The sequence below is a fragment of the Mustelus asterias genome, chromosome 14 (assembly GCF_964213995.1).
Source record: "Mustelus asterias chromosome 14, sMusAst1.hap1.1, whole genome shotgun sequence".
Taxonomy (NCBI): Eukaryota; Metazoa; Chordata; class Chondrichthyes; order Carcharhiniformes; family Triakidae; genus Mustelus; species Mustelus asterias.
The window spans coordinates 52,367,388-52,384,073 of NC_135814.1; the positions used below are offsets into that span (position 1 = coordinate 52,367,388).

Consider the following 16,686-nt stretch of genomic DNA (forward strand, 5'->3'; position numbering starts at 1 on the left):
GATGGATGTGAGTGTGAGGGAACACTTTGGATCCAGTGATCATAATGCCATTAGTTTCAACCTGATCATGGAGAAGGATAGATCTGGTCCTCGGGTTGAAGTTCTGAACTGGAAAAAGGCCAAATTTGATGAAATGAGAAGGGATCTGGGAAGTGTGGATTGGCACAGGCTGTTCTCTGGTAAGGATGTAAATGGAAAGTGGCAGGCCTTCAAAGGAGAAATTTTGAGAGTGCAGAGTTTGTATGTTCCTGTCAGGATTAAAGGCAAAGTAAATAGGAATAAGGAACCTTGGTTCTCGAGGGAGATTGTAACACTGATTAAGAGGAAGAGAGAGTTGTATGAAATGTACAGGCAGCAAGGAACAGATCAGATGCTCGAGGAGTATAAAAAGTGCAAGAAGCTACTTAAGAGGGAAATCAGGAGGGCTACAAGAAGACATGAGGTTGCCTTGGCAGACAGAGTGAAGGAAAATCCAAAGAGCTTCTATAGGTATGTTAGGAGCAAAAGGATAGTGAGGGATAAAATTGGTCCTCTTGAAGACCAGAGTGGTAGACTGTGTATGGAACCAAAAGAGATGGGGGAGATACTAAATGTTTTTTTTGCATCCGTATTTACTGAGGAAACGGGCGTGGAGTCTACGGAAATAGGGCAAACAGGTAGGGAGGTCATGGAACCTTTACAGATTAAAGGGGAGGTGCTCGCTGTCTTGAGGCAAATCAGAGTGGATAAATCCCCAGGACCGGACAGGGTATTCCCACGGACCTTGAGGGAAGCTAGTGTTGAACTTGCAGGGGCCCTAGCAGACATATTTAAAATGTCAGTATTCACGGGGGAGGTGCCGGATGATTGGAGGGTGGCTCATGTTCCGTTGTTTAAAAAAGGTTCCAAAAGAAATACGGGAAATTATAGGCCAGTAAGTTTGACGTCGGTGGTGGGCAAGTTATTGGAAGGTGTGATAAGGGATAGGATCTACAAATATTTGGATAGACAGGGACTTATTAGGGAGAGTCAACATGGCTTTGTGCGTGGTAGGTCATGTTTGACCAATCTATTAGAGTTTTTCGAGGAGGTTACCAGGAAAGTGGATGAAGGGAAGGTGGTGGATGTTGTCTACCTGGATTTCAGCAAGGCCTTTGACAAGGTCCCTCATGGGAGGTTAGTTAGGAAGGTTCAGTCGCTAGGTATACATGGGGAGGTAGTAAATTGGATTAGACACTGGCTCAATGGAAGAAGCCAGAGAGTGGTTGTGGAGGATTGCTTCTCTGAGTGGAGGCCTGTGACTAGTGGTGTGCCGCAGGGATCGGTGTTGGGTCCATTGTTGTTTGTCATCTATATCAATGATCTGGATAATAATGTGGTCAATTGGATCAGCAAGTTTGCTGATGATACAAAGATTGGAGGTGTAGTGGACAGTGAGGAAGGTTTTCAAAGCTTGCAGAGGGATTTGGACCAACTAGAAAAATGGGCTGAAAAATGGCAAATGGAATTTAACGCAGACAAGTGTGAGATATTGCACATTGGAAGGACAAACCAAAGTAGAACGTACAGGGTAAATGGTAGGACTCTGAAGAGTGCAGTTGAACAGAGGGATCTGGGAATATAGGTACAGAATTCCCTAAAAGTGATGTCACAGGTGGATAGGGTCGTAAAGAGTGCCTTTGGTACATTGGCCTTGATAAATCGGAGTATCGAGTATAAAAGTTGGAGTGTTATGGTAAGGTTATATAAGGCATTGGTGAGGCCGAGTTTGGAGTATTGTGTACAGTTTTGGTCACCTAGTTACAGGAAGGATGTAAATAAGATTGAAAGAGTGCAGAGAAGGTTCACAAGGATGTTGCCGGGACTTGAGAAGCTGAGTTACAGAGAGAGATTGAATAGGTTGGGACTTTATTCCCTGGAGCGTAGAAGATTGAGGGGAGATTTGATAGAGGTGTATAAGATTTTGATGGGCATAGATAGAGTGAAAGCAAGCAGGCTTTTTCCGCTGAGGCTTGGGCATGGGTTAAGGGTGAAAGGAGAAAAGTTTAAAGGGAATATTAGGGGGGGCTTCTTCACGCAGAGAGTGGTGGGAGTGTGGAATGACCTGCCGGATAAAGTGGTAAATGCGGGGTCACTTTTAACATTTAAGAAAAACTTGGACGGTTTCATGGATGAGAGGGGTGTGGAGGGATATGGTCCAAGTGCAGGTCAGTGGGACTAGGCAAAAAATGGTTCGGCACAGACAAGAAGGGCCAAAAGGCCTGTTTCTGAGCTGTAATTTTCTATGGTTCTAATTCCATTATAAATCGGTCCTACACTGATTCCTCTGGGTGGACTTCACATTCACCTACCATCCAAATTAAAAATGTTTCCCCTCACCCCACTCCCACATTTAGTATGCCTTTATACTGCATGAGAAATTAATCTTATATTTCAAAGTAAAATATATGCAAGTGTATGTCACATATGCAGTGAAATATTGCCATTGTTTATTGATTATATAATTTATAACATATTACAATGGTTAGAATGGCTGCTTTTTTTTTATACACATGCTGGGAATGCCTCAGAGCTGATACCACTCTTCCACAACTACTTCACCAGAACAGCTCTAGAAACTCCTGGCAGAACCTTTGGGCCCTATCACAATTGGAACAGAGGCAGACAGGGCCCAAAAATATTGGTGCAGACCGGTATGCCTGTTTCCCAGCTCCATTCCCAGCGTCAGCCATTTTTGGGTAGGCGAGTTCCAGGTTGGAGCGAGTTCCAATAGGGCTGCCTGCCTCCACAAAGCAGGCAACCTATTAGGGTAGTAAGGGCCTAACCGAGTCAGTTGAAAGCGGTTATTGGGATTTTCCAGTTGACTCCAGTTTTTCAATGCAACTGCTTTGAGCTGGGCGCCCAGCTAGGCCTGGGTGTTAATGCTCCAGGCACGTATAAAGGATCTATCTCGCTGCCTGCTGGGGCGCAGGTGCAGCCAAAAGCCATCCTGCACATGGATTGCCTACAAACCTATCATAGTAGCACTGCTGCTTTTTCTGTATTTTTAATTTTATTTTTTTTCAAAATGTTGATGAAAGGGTATCTCCATGTTAAAGCATACAGTCAGATACTTATCCTTTACTGCAGCTTGCTCCCCCTGTCAAGGAGACCCTCTGTCTGGCTCTCCCATTTCCATTTGCTGCCACAGGAAACCTGTCACTACGCCAATTCAGGTAGGGAGGGCTGCGGGGAAGCAAATTTCCATGCAGGTCAGTGACTGTTTGCCTTCAGGGATGGGTTTAGGACCTGAAAGAAGTTTAACAACACCAGGTTAAAGTCCAACAGGTTTATTTGGTAGCAAAAGCCACACAAGCTTTCGAGGCTCTGAGCCCCTTCTTCAGGTGAGTGGGAATTCTGTTCACAAACAGAACTTATAAAGACACAGACTCAATTTACATGAATAATGGTTGGAATGCGAATACTTACAACTAATCCAGTCTTTAAGAAACAAAACAATGGGAGTGGAGAGAGCATCAAGACAGGCTAAAAAGATGTGTATTGTCTCCAGACAAGACAGCCAGTGAAACTCTGCAGGTCCACGCAACTGTGGGAGTTACAAATAGTGTGACATAAACCCAATATCCCGGTTGAGGCCGTCCTTGTGTGTGCGGAACTTGGCTATCAGTTTCTGCTCAGCGACTCTGCGCTGTCGTGTGTCGCGAAGGCCGCCTTGGAGAACGCTTACCCGAATATCAGAGGCCGAATGCCCGTGACCGCTGAAGTGCTCCCCAACAGGAAGAGAACAGTCTTGCCTGGTGATTGTCGAGCGGTGTTCATTCATCCGTTGTCGCAGCGTCTGCATAGTTTTGAATCTACATCGATGACATTTTCTTCCTTTGGACTCATGGTGAACAATCACTGAAACAACTCTATGATGACATCAACAAGTTCCATCCCACCATCAGGCTCACCATAGACTACTCTCCAGAATCGGTTGCATTCTTGGACACGCGCATCTCCATTAAGGACGGTCACCTCAGCACCTCACTGTACCGCAAGCCCACGGATAACCTCACGATGCTCCACTTCTCCAGCTTCCACCCTAAACACGTTAAAGAAGCCATCCCCTACGGACAAGCCCTCCGTATACACAGGATCTGCTCGGATGAGGAGGATCGCAACAGACACCTCCAGACGCTGAAAGATGCCCTCATAAGAACAGGATATGGCGCTAGACTCATTGATCAACAGTTCCAACGCGCCACAGCGAAAAACCGCACCGACCTCCTCAGAAGACAAACACGGGACACAGTGGACAGAGTACCCTTCGTTGTCCAGTACTTCCCCGGAGCAGAGAAGCTACGGCATCTCCTCCGGAGCCTTCAACATGTCATTGATGAAGACGAACATCTCGCCAAGGCCATCCCCACACCCCCACTTCTTGCCTTCAAACAACCGCACAACCTCAAACAGACCATTGTCCGCAGCAAACTACCCAGCCTTCAGGAGAACAGTGACCAAGACACCACACAACCCTGCCACAGCAACCTCTGCAAGACGTGCCGGATCATCGACACAGATGCCATCATCTCACGTGAGAACACCATCCACCAGGTACACGGTACATACTCTTGCAACTCGGCCAACGTTGTCTACCTGATACGCTGCAAGAAAGGATGTCCCGAGACATGGTACATTGGGGAAACTATGCAGACGCTGCGACAACGGATGAATGAACACCGCTCGACAATCACCAGGCAAGACTGTTCTCTTCCTGTTGGGGAGCACTTCAGCGGTCACGGGCATTCGGCCTCTGATATTCGGGTAAGCGTTCTCCAAGGCGGCCTTCGCGACACACGACAGCGCAGAGTCGCTGAGCAGAAACTGATAGCCAAGTTCCGCACACACAAGGACGGCCTCAACCGGGATATTGGGTTTATGTCACACTATTTGTAACTCCCACAGTTGCGTGGACCTGCAGAGTTTCACTGGCTGTCTTGTCTGGAGACAATACACATCTTTTTAGCCTGTCTTGATGCTCTCTCCACTCCCATTGTTTTGTTTCTTAAAGACTGGATTAGTTGTAAGTATTCGCATTCCAACCATTATTCATGTAAATTGAGTCTGTGTCTTTATAAGTTCTGTTTGTGAACAGAATTCCCACTCACCTGAAGAAGGGGCTCAGAGCCTCGAAAGCTTGTGTGGCTTTTGCTACCAAATAAACCTGTTGGACTTTAACCTGGTGTTGTTAAACTTCTTACTGTGTTTACCCCAGTCCAACGCCGGCATCTCCACTTTAGGACCTGAATACAGTGTCATGGCAGTGGAGTCAGAAATAGCTTTGAGAAAATTTACAGTCATTGTGCTAAAGAACCAACAAAAAGCAATCAGCACGAGGGGTGATTATGAAGGGTAACAAATTCTGAAAGAATAGTACAACCCCTCAAGTGGATCATCCATCCCGGTCTTCTCCCTTGGTCAAATCTAGGGGCAGGTTCAGAATAAAAGGACTGCATTTAAATAATTATTTAAACAGAACCTTTCTCTTACACTAAATACTACTGCAGATAGTCGTAACATGGTTCACATGTATTTAAGTATTACACATTAGATTGTTATATTAGATATCTGTACCTTTGATATCCAGACAAAATTTCTGTTTTCTAAACGTGGCAATCTGATATCAGTGAGATCACTTGTCTGGCTAAACAACCAATTACCTTAACCAGTTTCAGCTGACTCCCATGCTTGATGGGGAGTAACTAACTTAAATGTGTGAACTAAAAAAACACAATGCAAGGGTGCGCATATGGAATGTGATGTCCCCAATAAATAAACAAGTGCCTTTTCTCTATGTGACATAGGTATGACCATTCAGCTTCTGCTCAAGTGAAATTTCAGCATCCAGTGAAGTTCCAATATTGTGTCTGACCATGTCAGCTTACATTATTACAAATATTCAACTTGTTTCCCAGACACCTGCCCATATCCCCTGGCATTTTCAGAACAGTTGTCTTGTATTTCAGCACTAAAGAGTTTATTATTTGAGCCAGGACATCAACGGAAGGAGAAAGACAATAAGGAAATTTAAACCTAAGAATACAAGTTTTAAATTTGAGGCACTGGGCAACTGGAAGCGGATATTGATCAGCAAGAATAAGTGTATTCTGTGACCAGGACTTAGTGCAGGATACGATGAAGGCAGCAGAGTTTTGATTGAGATGAAGTTTAGGGGGAATGGAGAATGAGATGCCAGCCAGAAGATTACTGGGATAGTTTACTCTGGGGGTGAATAGGAAGGAAGAGAATTTCTGTGACAAGTGCATTGAGGCAGGGGTAGAAGGGAGAAATGCTAGAGAGGTGGAATTAAATGGGTTCCTACTGTCGAGAGGATATGAGGTATGAATATTAACATCTATGCTGAAACTTTAAACACTCTGGTGCAGCCGAAGACATTGGTCAGGGAGGGGAATGGACTCAGTGGCAAGGACATGGGGCAGAATTTTACATTCCCCCCCCAAGCTGGGTTCTGAAGTGGTATAAAAGCATAAGAATGGGATTCTCCCCAATAACCGGTCCACGCAAATCAAAACAAAATGTCACGCTTGAGTGGGCAGGATGGACAACATTATATTCTACACCCTCTCCTTTCCTTCTCCCCTTAGTACTCTATGAACGGTATGTTTTTGTCTGTATAGCACTCAAGAAAGAATACTTATCACTGCATCTCAATACATGTGAAAATAATAAATCAAATCAAATCAAAAGGCCATAAGCTGCAATCCTGCCCTTTGACCTTTTAAAGGTCTTTGAGTGGTCACTTGAGGTCCTTTCCTTGCTCAGCTTCAATTTTTAGGCTGGCGGGTAGGGTGGGAAACTGACAAAAAAAATTCCCTATCTTAGGCAGAAAGGGGAGTGGGTTCCTCAGAGTTGGAACGTTCTCTTCTCTGAAACTCCAGAGTTCCGAGACCCCCTCCACTCCTGGCCTACTCCCTGATGCTCCAATCGCACCCCACCCCCCAGCATGTCCCCTACCCTCCCACCCCGATACCCACAAGACTTCCCTTTCCAACAGTTCCAGGAACTTAATTCTAGGCAGAAGGCTGCAGTACCGTTTCTGGCCACTGCAGAGCTGTGCCAGGCCAGAGCTGTTGGCCAACCAGGAGCGGGACTTCCTTCCAAGAGTGGGTATCAAGTGAGCGTTAAGTAGCAGTGGGAGCAGTGGCTGCGCATTAGGTGCCAACTCTCGGGTTGGAAATGCCAATCACTCGTCATCCTTAAAATCCTACCCATTGAGTTATGGCAGGAACAAAAACGATATTACTTAGAGCATAAGAACTAGGAGCAGGAGTAGACCATCTGGCCCCTCGAGCCTGCTCCGCCATTTAATAAGATCATGGCTGATCTTTTCGCGGACTCAGCTCCACTTATCCGCCCACTCACCAGAGCCCTTAATTCCTTTACTGTTCAAAAATGTATCTGTCCTTGCCTTAAAAACATTCAATTCAGTCATCCCAACATTTAATTGGAGAATGCTGCATCTAATCCAAGACTGTATGATCAACAAGCAGTATGACAACATGAAGGCCGTGGAAAGTCAAAAGAGCTGACAGAAAGATAGAGCTGTACATGTGGGAGCTCATCTCATATCTGTGGATAATGCCACAAAGGGGCAGCATGTTATTGAATGAAAGGAAGTTTAAAGTATTAAAGTTTATTTATTAATGTTATTAGTGGGCATACACTAACACTACAATGAAGTTACTGTGAAAATCCTCTAGTCGCCACACTTCTGCACCTGTTCAGTTACACTGAGGGAGAATTTAGCATGGCCAATGCACCTAACAGCACGTCTTTTGGACTGTGGGAAGAAACTGGAGCACCTAGAGGAAACCCACGCAGACACAGGGAGAACATGCAGACTCCGCATAGACAGTGACTCGAGCCAAGAATGGAACCCGAGTCCCTGGCACAGTGCTAACCACTGTGCCATGACCAAGATCCTTAGGGGTCTCCAGAAACAACCGTGTGGGAGTGATGTGATGGAATCCATAATTTCAAAGCTTGTATTTTTTGAGACAGACCCTAAAGTGCAGAGGGAAAGGGGAAAGTGAAGAGGGAGAGTGAAAAAGGAAAGTGACCCAACCAGTTTCTCAGGAAACTATGACCGAAACGGAGTTGGACACCAAAGCTTTAGGGAGCTGGAAACTAGTTGAAACCATATGGACGGACAAAGAGGCATCGGAGCTCAGCTGAAAATTATGATTCCAGTGTAGTACAGGCAGGCTGAAGAAAGCAGAGAATAAATCCAGAAGTGGAGGACAGGCAAATGTGTAGTTCCTGTGGCTGTTTCTGCTACTTGAAGATAAATCTGGTGGATCAATGTCATCCAGACTGTCCTAAGCAGAGTTGAGGAGGTTCTGTAGACATGGACCATTTCTGGTGAAAACCATGGGGGTGATACTCCCATCCAGCACAGCGGCCTGGGAGACTCTAGCAGAGGCTGTTTCGTGGGCTTCCCCGCTGGGCGCCACGGCCGCTGTGCGTTCCCATTGCTGGATTTCCAGCGCCGTCAGCTCCACGCCAGAAATCAGTGCGGAGCTGCCTAATGTATTCCAAATGTAATTTCAATCAAATTTAAATGTCATTAGCGGGCCTGGGACTGAAGTCTCCGGGCCCGTTAGCCTCTTCTCCACCGCTCGCCAGGAGTATTTCACTCCAGTGGGGTTTAGTATAGATCCCCACTTGCGGGGAGCTGACGGCCTGAACCTGCTGGAGTGAAAGGGGGACAATCGTGGCCCCCCAGAGGGTCAAGTGTGGGGGTGCCCCAGGCATTGCCACCTTGGCAGTGCCAGCCTGGGCCCCTTGGCACTGCCAAAGGGGCAAAGTGCCAATGCCCAGGAGCCACCTTGGAGTTGTCCACCGAGCATAGGGCAGTGCCAAGGGTATGAGGCATAATCTGCTGCCATTCTGCATTTTGGGCTGAGTGACAGAAGGAGGGAGGCCAGCGATCGGGGTTGGCTATCGGGATGGGGGGTGGGGGTCAGGTCTCCTGGGGGGTGGGGGGGGGGGGGTGAGATCGCGACTGCAGGGGGAGTTGTGGGGGAGGGTGTCGAGGCTGGGCCAGGAATGTTCGGGGGGGCCAACGATCAGGCCGTGGGGGAGGTCGCATGGCCAGCGATCAAGCTGACCAGCGATTGGGAGGCCAGCAGACAGGGGCCACTGCACATACGCCCAGCTCAGCGCTGACAGATCAGCGCATGCGCAGTGCCCGCTCAGCGTTATGCTGCCGGCCTCTTGGGCAGGAATGGGCCCCAACTCTCTATTTTTGGAGTGATTCACATTCACTGCTTGTACATTCAGCAGTGCAGAGTCTGTGGGAGATTCATTTTGAAACGCCCACTGGAGAAAAGGCGTGATTTACTCCAGTTTTTACGCCTATTCGACACTGAGAATTTGTTTGGGAGAATCGCGCGCACGCGCCCCCACCCCCCCCCCCCCAAACGCCTGAGCAACTAGGATTAATTGTGCACTACTGTTGGCTGGGGATCAGGCCAAGTCCTAGAAGAAGAGGAGCTGAAATTCTTCAAGAAGAAGACAGAGTTTTGAAGGACTTTGAGAGTAAGATTGATGATGTATATGTTGAGTGGATTACCGAGTCAATCCTTTTTTTTGATTTTTTTTTCCTAGTGTTGTCTCGGGCGAGAAAAGTGTACAGAAACCTGCCAGCTGCCTTGCTAAGTTTTCTCACCGTATTTTCAAACATTTTGAAAAAAATTGAAAGGTCAGATCCCATTATGTCATACTGGCAGGGCAGGCTCAAGAAATCGGGGCACTGTTTTTATAGGCCACCCTGATCAAAAAACATTTTAAAATGAACCACAGAGACAGGATGCCTCCATTATGGACATAGGACCCCCCCCCCCACTATGGACATGGGACCTCACCTGCCATCCCACCCTCCCGGACAGAAGTTCCCCTACCAGGGGGAATTGCCAGGGGCACTATCAAGCTTCTGCCTGGGCATGACACTCTCCGCCCTGGGGACTGTACTTGCCTGTGCACCCCTGACAGGTTCTCTTCACAATGTCCCCATTTGTCAGGACCTGTTATAAACCCCGCTGACGTGATGTCACATTGGCAGGGGTGGAGGGGAGGGGTGAATCCTAATGCCAGGGAAATATAGCAGGGAAGCCTGTTGATGATATTTAAATGTATGGTAATGGGGCTCTGGATCTTTCGTGGCTGGAAGCCCTTTACGTCATTGGCAGGTCGGCAGGGTCAATCCGAACAGGAAATCCCACCGGCGTAGAAGTCATTGTGGGTTCCCATTGGATTCTCCACCCCCACTGGCTTTCCTGCCTCCTAAAAACAGGGACAGAAATTCCCCCCATTGTTTATAAATCAACCATAATTTGTCTGTTTAACTTATGTTGATTCTGCATTTTTGAGTATGGCAGATTACCCAAATTGGCAGTTTTATTTGACTTTTCTATTGTAAAAATTCTTCTGTGTTAAACAGTGGAATTTTGTTGCTTCATTCTTCAGTAAATTAATGGAATTTGGGAAATATTTTCTCAAAAAAATGTTACTGGTCTCTATTCAGATTGTAACAGTGGGAAGAGAATCCATAGAAGGCACTGCTCCGGCTACAATTGGATACATAAGAATGGAACCAAATGAGGGCAGTTGCCACTGAGTGGGAGAATGAAGGAAAGGCAGTTAAAGAGGATGTTGTCTTTGGCCACACCAAAAGTTGTGGAGAGATCATTACATATGATCATCACAGAAAGATAATGCAAGTCTGTATCTATTTCATTGTCAGCAATTACAATGCTCAGCAGCACCCCACAGCCCCTAACCTTGTTTTCCCTTTCAGGAACATAATGCAATGAATACTTAAGGATATTCACTACCCATTGCCTCCTTGATTCATGACATCCACTGCACCACACAGCTCAAGTACAATCACAGCCATGGGATCACTGGAAAACACCCAAGCACGCTACTAGGCTATTAAAGAAACAAAATCAGGTATCGGGGTAGACATGTTGACTTCTGAAAATATGCCCCATGTATAGAAATTATCATGTTCCTATGATGAGGAAAATAAAGGACAAAAAGCTTGTTATGCTGTAGCTTTGGACCAATTTTGTGTCTACCTGTTCAAGTGCAAAGATGTGTTGATTGAAGTAAAATTGGATCTGTTCATTGGCAATGTTGATACATAGTTGTTCAAAGGAGTTTTTCTTGAAGTTCTCAAACCCAAAGATGTCCAGAATCCCAACATTCATTCCAGTTTCAGTATCGCTAATGAAAATTTAATTTCAAAAGATTATAAAGCAAAACCTAAAAAGGAAATTATCCAGCAAAGATCTTTATCATGGTTAGTAAGGACCATCGGATAATAGTATCGGATTAAAGCTGTGCTCCCTTTCATATACTTGATATCAACAACATGTGACTTTTTTGTGAGGTTACAAAATATTTAGTGATGTTCTTACCCATCCATTTGTCTATGTATAATTAAAAGGCATGCAAGCTCAGATCTCAGGAAATAAAAAACATGGTCAGCACTGAATATTTTCAAAAATAATGTTGATTAAAAATTTGCAATCACTCAGTAATTTACATTAAGATTTATAAAACAGCTGCTACAAGACATGCAGTGTCAACTGATGACAACTTTGCTCTGATATTTCCTTCTTTTCTGCGAGCAGGCAGTTGGGTTCCACCCAGCATCACCCATAGTGATGCAACTGAGTTCAGAAACTCAATGGAAAGGGGAATCAAAATCACGTTGTACTTTCTTTGATTCTCCAAAACCGTGCTTCACTCTGCTACCCAGTTACAATCATGAACATAGAACATAGAACAGTACAGCACAGAACAGGCCCTTCGGCCCACGATGTTGTGCCGACCTTCATCTGAAACCAAGATCAAGCTATCCCACTCCCTACCATCCTGGTGTGCTCCATGTGCCTATCCAATAACCGCTTAAATGTTCCTAAAGTGTCTGACTCCACTATCACTGCAGGCAGTCCATTCCACACCCCAACCACTCTCTGCGTGAAGAACCTACCTCTGATATCCTTCCTATATCTCCCACCATGAACCCTATAGTTATGCCCCCTCGTAATAGCTCCATCCACCCGAGGAAATAGTCTTTGAACGTTCACTCGATCTATCCCCTTCATCATTTTATAAACCTCTATTAAGTCTCCCCTCAATCTCCTCCGCTCCAGAGAGAACAGCCCCAGCTCCCTCAACCTTTCCTCATAAGACCGACACTCCAAACCAGGCAGCATCCTGGTAAATCTCCTCTGCACTCTTTCCAGCGCTTCCACATCCTTCTTATAGTGAGAAAGCAACAAAAATTGGAATAAATTTAGATATTTAAAATGTTGTGTACAACAATCCATGTTACCTGACAGTTTATTCGTAAAATGTCCATGCTGCATTGCATTAGTGTAAATTTACCCTTATTTCATACCCCTACAGGTTGAAGTGCAGGAATAACTATTTACTTCAGTAATGGGATAACATCTAATTTATCTTCAATATAGATATTTTTTGCCAAATAAAATTAAAGGAATACAGTATTTCTGACAAAAGATAATATACAAATGAGAAAAGGCTTGGTAAGCATAAGATGCAATGACATAAATCTTTAAAACAAATAATTATTTGTGTCTCTTGATTCTGACATCATCATGACAAGAGTAATGAACAGTTTCTCTCCCTCTCCAAATAAAAACATTTTCACAAAATATTTTCTGTTATGATGGTGCCCCATTGAAGTATTCTGACAATTGGGTTCACAGTCTTTCCAGTTTATTCACCTACCATATACTTTTATCAGGCTGGAGAAGTGTGTTGATGCGGTTTACAATCCAGCTGAATAGTCTTCCATACAAGGCCTTTGACATGGCATCTCGAACATCAGATGCTTCATCTACTGTATTAGTACGAATTATAGTTTCTCCCCGTGTCACAACACAGTGAGAAGTAAGTGCTTCCTGAAACTCTTCAGAACCAATACTAAGCAGAGCTGAAGCTGGAAAAAAAATGTTTTTGAATAATTCACTTTTAAGCAAACTCATTAACTACATAAGATGTAGCAGAACTACAGATTATATTTTAAAAATTGAATAATGCAATTTGAATGCACCTAACTTTGTCCTATTATAGATATGAAGTTGTAAGCAAATTGAACCAATTAAGTTATTAATTATGCCAGCAAAATGGTGGGATGGGCCCAGCCAGTAATGTCGGCGTTCCAGAGATCTCTTCCAGAACACCCTTTTTAAATGGTACTCCAGATAACTGTTCCATTCACACAGTGATTTTCTAGCGACCCACCCCCACCCCCCAGGTCTTCCCATGGTGGAGGCTGCAAGCCATTGGCTTACAGCAGGATCTTCCTGTCCCACCGAAGTTAATGCCCAGTTGTGTGGCTTGCCACGCAAGGGGCCCAGCTTTGGCAAGATCAGAAGACTTTTGCTGACAGGAAGGGCTGGAAAATCCCGCCATAAGTGTTTACATTAGTGGTCTTTGGTCCAATTATTATTAATACCAGCCGCAAAATCCAATCAACTGTTAACCAGAATTTGACAAATAAGACAGATAACACACTGTATATTTTCCTCTGAACTGTGATCATTGTCAGATGTTTGGTGGGACAATTCTTTGGCCTACCAAACAATACTACTATGAAACCCATCACTGGTTCTGGGATTTTAACAAGCTTTCCGAGGGCAGACTTTTTTCCATTTTATTTGTCTCAGGCAAGAAAAGTGTGTGCAGCCCGCCGGCTGTGCTGCTGCTTTTCCTGCCAAATTTTTAAACATTTAGAAAAAAAAGCTGGAGGCGGGTCCCAGCCAGCAACGTCTGCCTTCCAGAGATCTCTTCCAGAGCACCCTTTTTAAATGGTAGTCCAATCGAACAGAATTAAATGTTAAAATAAAGATCCCCCCACAGACACGGAGAGGCTGCCACTCACGTTGGGAGAACCCCCACCTGACAGTCACAAGGAACACAACCCCCATGGACAAGGGGGACCCCCGTCACCCCCATGGGCCTCCGCAGAGGAAGCCCACCATGGCACTGCCCCCTGGCACTACACACTAGGATCAAGGGTTAGTTTGTGAGGAGAGATTATACTAACTAGTTTACCAGGATGTTGCCTGGTCTGGAGGGCATTAGATTTGAGGAGAGGTTGGGTGAACTCAGTTTGTTCTCACTGGACCGACAGAGGTTGAGAGGTGACTTGATAGAGGTTTACAAGATTATGAGTGGCGTGGATAGTCGGATGCTCTTTTCTAGGGTAGAAAAGTCCAGTACTAGGGGATATAGGTTTAAGGTGCGTGGGGAAAAGCTTAGTGGAGATGTGCGAGGCAAGTTTTTTTTTACACAGAGGGTTGTGAATGTCTGGAACGCCCTGTCCGGTGAGGTGGTGGGAGCAGGTACGATAGCAGCATTTATGGGGCATCTAGACGAATACATGAATAGGATGAGAATCGAAGGATAAGTACTCCATTCGTGCATATGGTTTTAGTTTAGGCAGGCATCATGATCGGTGCAGGCTTGGAGGGCTCAAGGGCCTGTTCCTGTGCTGTACTGTTCTTTGTAAAAAGATGACTTGATTGAGGATTTTTAAGATTTTCAAAATAATTGTTTCAAGTTTATTTATTAGTGTCACAAGTAGGCTTACATTAACACTGCAATGAAGTTACTGTGAAAATCCCCTAGTCGCCACACTCCGACAGCTGTTCGGGTACACTGAGGGAGAATTTAGCATGGCCAATGCATCTAACCAGCAAGACTTTCGGACTGTGGGAGGAAACCAGAGCACCCAGAGGAAACTCACGCAGACACAGAGAGAACGTGCAGACTCCGCACGTTCATCCAAGCCAGGAATCGAACCCAGGTCCCTGGCGTTGTGAGACAGCAGTGCTATTCACTGTGACACCGTGCCACCCCATTGATTGATAGGATAGATAGAATCTTTTCTCCACTGTGAAGGAATCTAAAACAAGGGGGAAAAAACCTTAAAATCTCACCCACAAAAAATAACAATGCTAGCTTAATGAATTATTTTAAGTCTGACTCATATATCATGTTGTGTACTGCACTGAGGTAAGAGTTACATGTGGAATCACAACCAGCAGTTATTTTATCTCTTTAGACACACCCAAAGCGCGCAGAATAACAAAATGCTTGGATGTTACAATACATTATACTCTCTACCACCTAAAAAAAAAATCATACGTTAAAATGTAAACTGGTACATGAATACAATTTCCTAGAATACAATGGGCGGGATTTTACAGCCTCGCTCTGGCGAGACTGGAAATTCCTGCCCGAGGTCAATGGAGATTTCTGTCGTCAGACCCTGGCCCCCTTCCGTTCAGTGGCGGGCAAGATGGTCGAGTTCCAGCCAATATGACTAAACCAACATTATCAAACCTGAAATTTAATGGAAGAATAAAAGGAAATTATCACATATGATAGAGATCTGAAGTAAAAACAGAAAGTGCTCGACAGACTCAGCATTTCAAAGTTCAAAAGCAAGTGTCATTTTGGACTCAAAACGTTAACTGTGTTTCTCTCTGCACTGATGCTGCCAGGCCTTCTGAGCTTTTCCAGCACTTTGTTTTATTTCTGATTAAGCACTCACTGTTTCCCCAGACCCCAGCACACTTTGCTGACTGATTGCCCAAATTTTTCTTTGTCCTTTTATCTCAGTGTAGCCACAAGAAGTCCAAAGGCTAATAATTGTCAACTCCGATTTTGTCCGTATTGTTCCATTGTTGAATACATTTAAGGCTGGGATAGACAGATTTTTGGTTTCCCATAGAACCAAGGATATAGGAAGCGGGTAAAAAAGTGGAGTTGAAACCAATGATCAGCCATGATCTTACTGAATAGTGGAGCAGGCTCGACAAGCCATAAGGTCCCTTCCTGTTCCTACTTCTTGTTTTCTTGTGTGCTATTCACCAATGGAGAATTCAAAAGCAGCAGAGGCAGCTCCCTGCCTCTGAACACTGCCATAGGACACAGAAGGAACTGTTGAGTTCACACAAATAAACTGTGGGAAATAATAACAACATTTGCATCTGCTGGCCGTGCCAGGCAGGAGGAAAGGTCTGATGGGCAATCTGATCCCACAGTCCTAGCTTGTGTAACTGGGAATTCTTGTAGGGGAGGTCAGTGCCAGGTGGGATATCTTAATGCCTAGAGATGGCAAGAGACGGTCACCACACCTCACCAAGAAGGCCTGGACAGAGATGGCAGTCCAGGCCAGTGGCCATGATGTGGCATAGTGCCACAGAAGGTCCAATGATCAGCTGTGTTTGGCAAGCATGAGTGCCAATGGATTTACATCCTTCCTTAAATAGGACCACCAATACTGCACACAGTACTCCAGACCTGGTCACCTGTATGACTGGAGCATAACCTCCCTACTTTTGTATTCAATTCCCCTTGCAATAAATGACAACATTCTTTTACTTGCTGGACTCGCATACTGACCTTTTGTGATTCATGCACTAGGACCCATAGATCTCTCTGCATCTCAGAGCTCTGTAATCTCTCACCATCTAATCATATTATGATCACTGGAACCTAGGAGCACCTTCACTATGAGGGCATTAACTAATCCTATCTCATTGCACAATACCAGGTATAGTCTGCTCTCTGGTTGGTGCCTGAACATGCTGTTCT

The 16,686-nt window shown here is 45.1% G+C and overlaps 1 protein-coding gene across 1 annotated transcript in view; it reads right to left on the reverse strand.

The window, feature by feature from the left end:
• myo3b (myosin IIIB) overlaps positions 1-16,686 on the reverse strand; it is a 548,412-nt gene that overhangs the window by 325,477 nt on the left and 206,249 nt on the right. Inside the window, exons 18-19 of the mRNA XM_078227705.1 lie at positions 12,808-13,018; positions 11,124-11,271 (exon numbers count right to left, since the gene is read on the reverse strand). Of these exons, the coding sequence (XP_078083831.1) occupies positions 11,124-11,271; positions 12,808-13,018 (359 nt within the window). The remainder of the gene's footprint in view (positions 1-11,123; positions 11,272-12,807; positions 13,019-16,686) is intronic.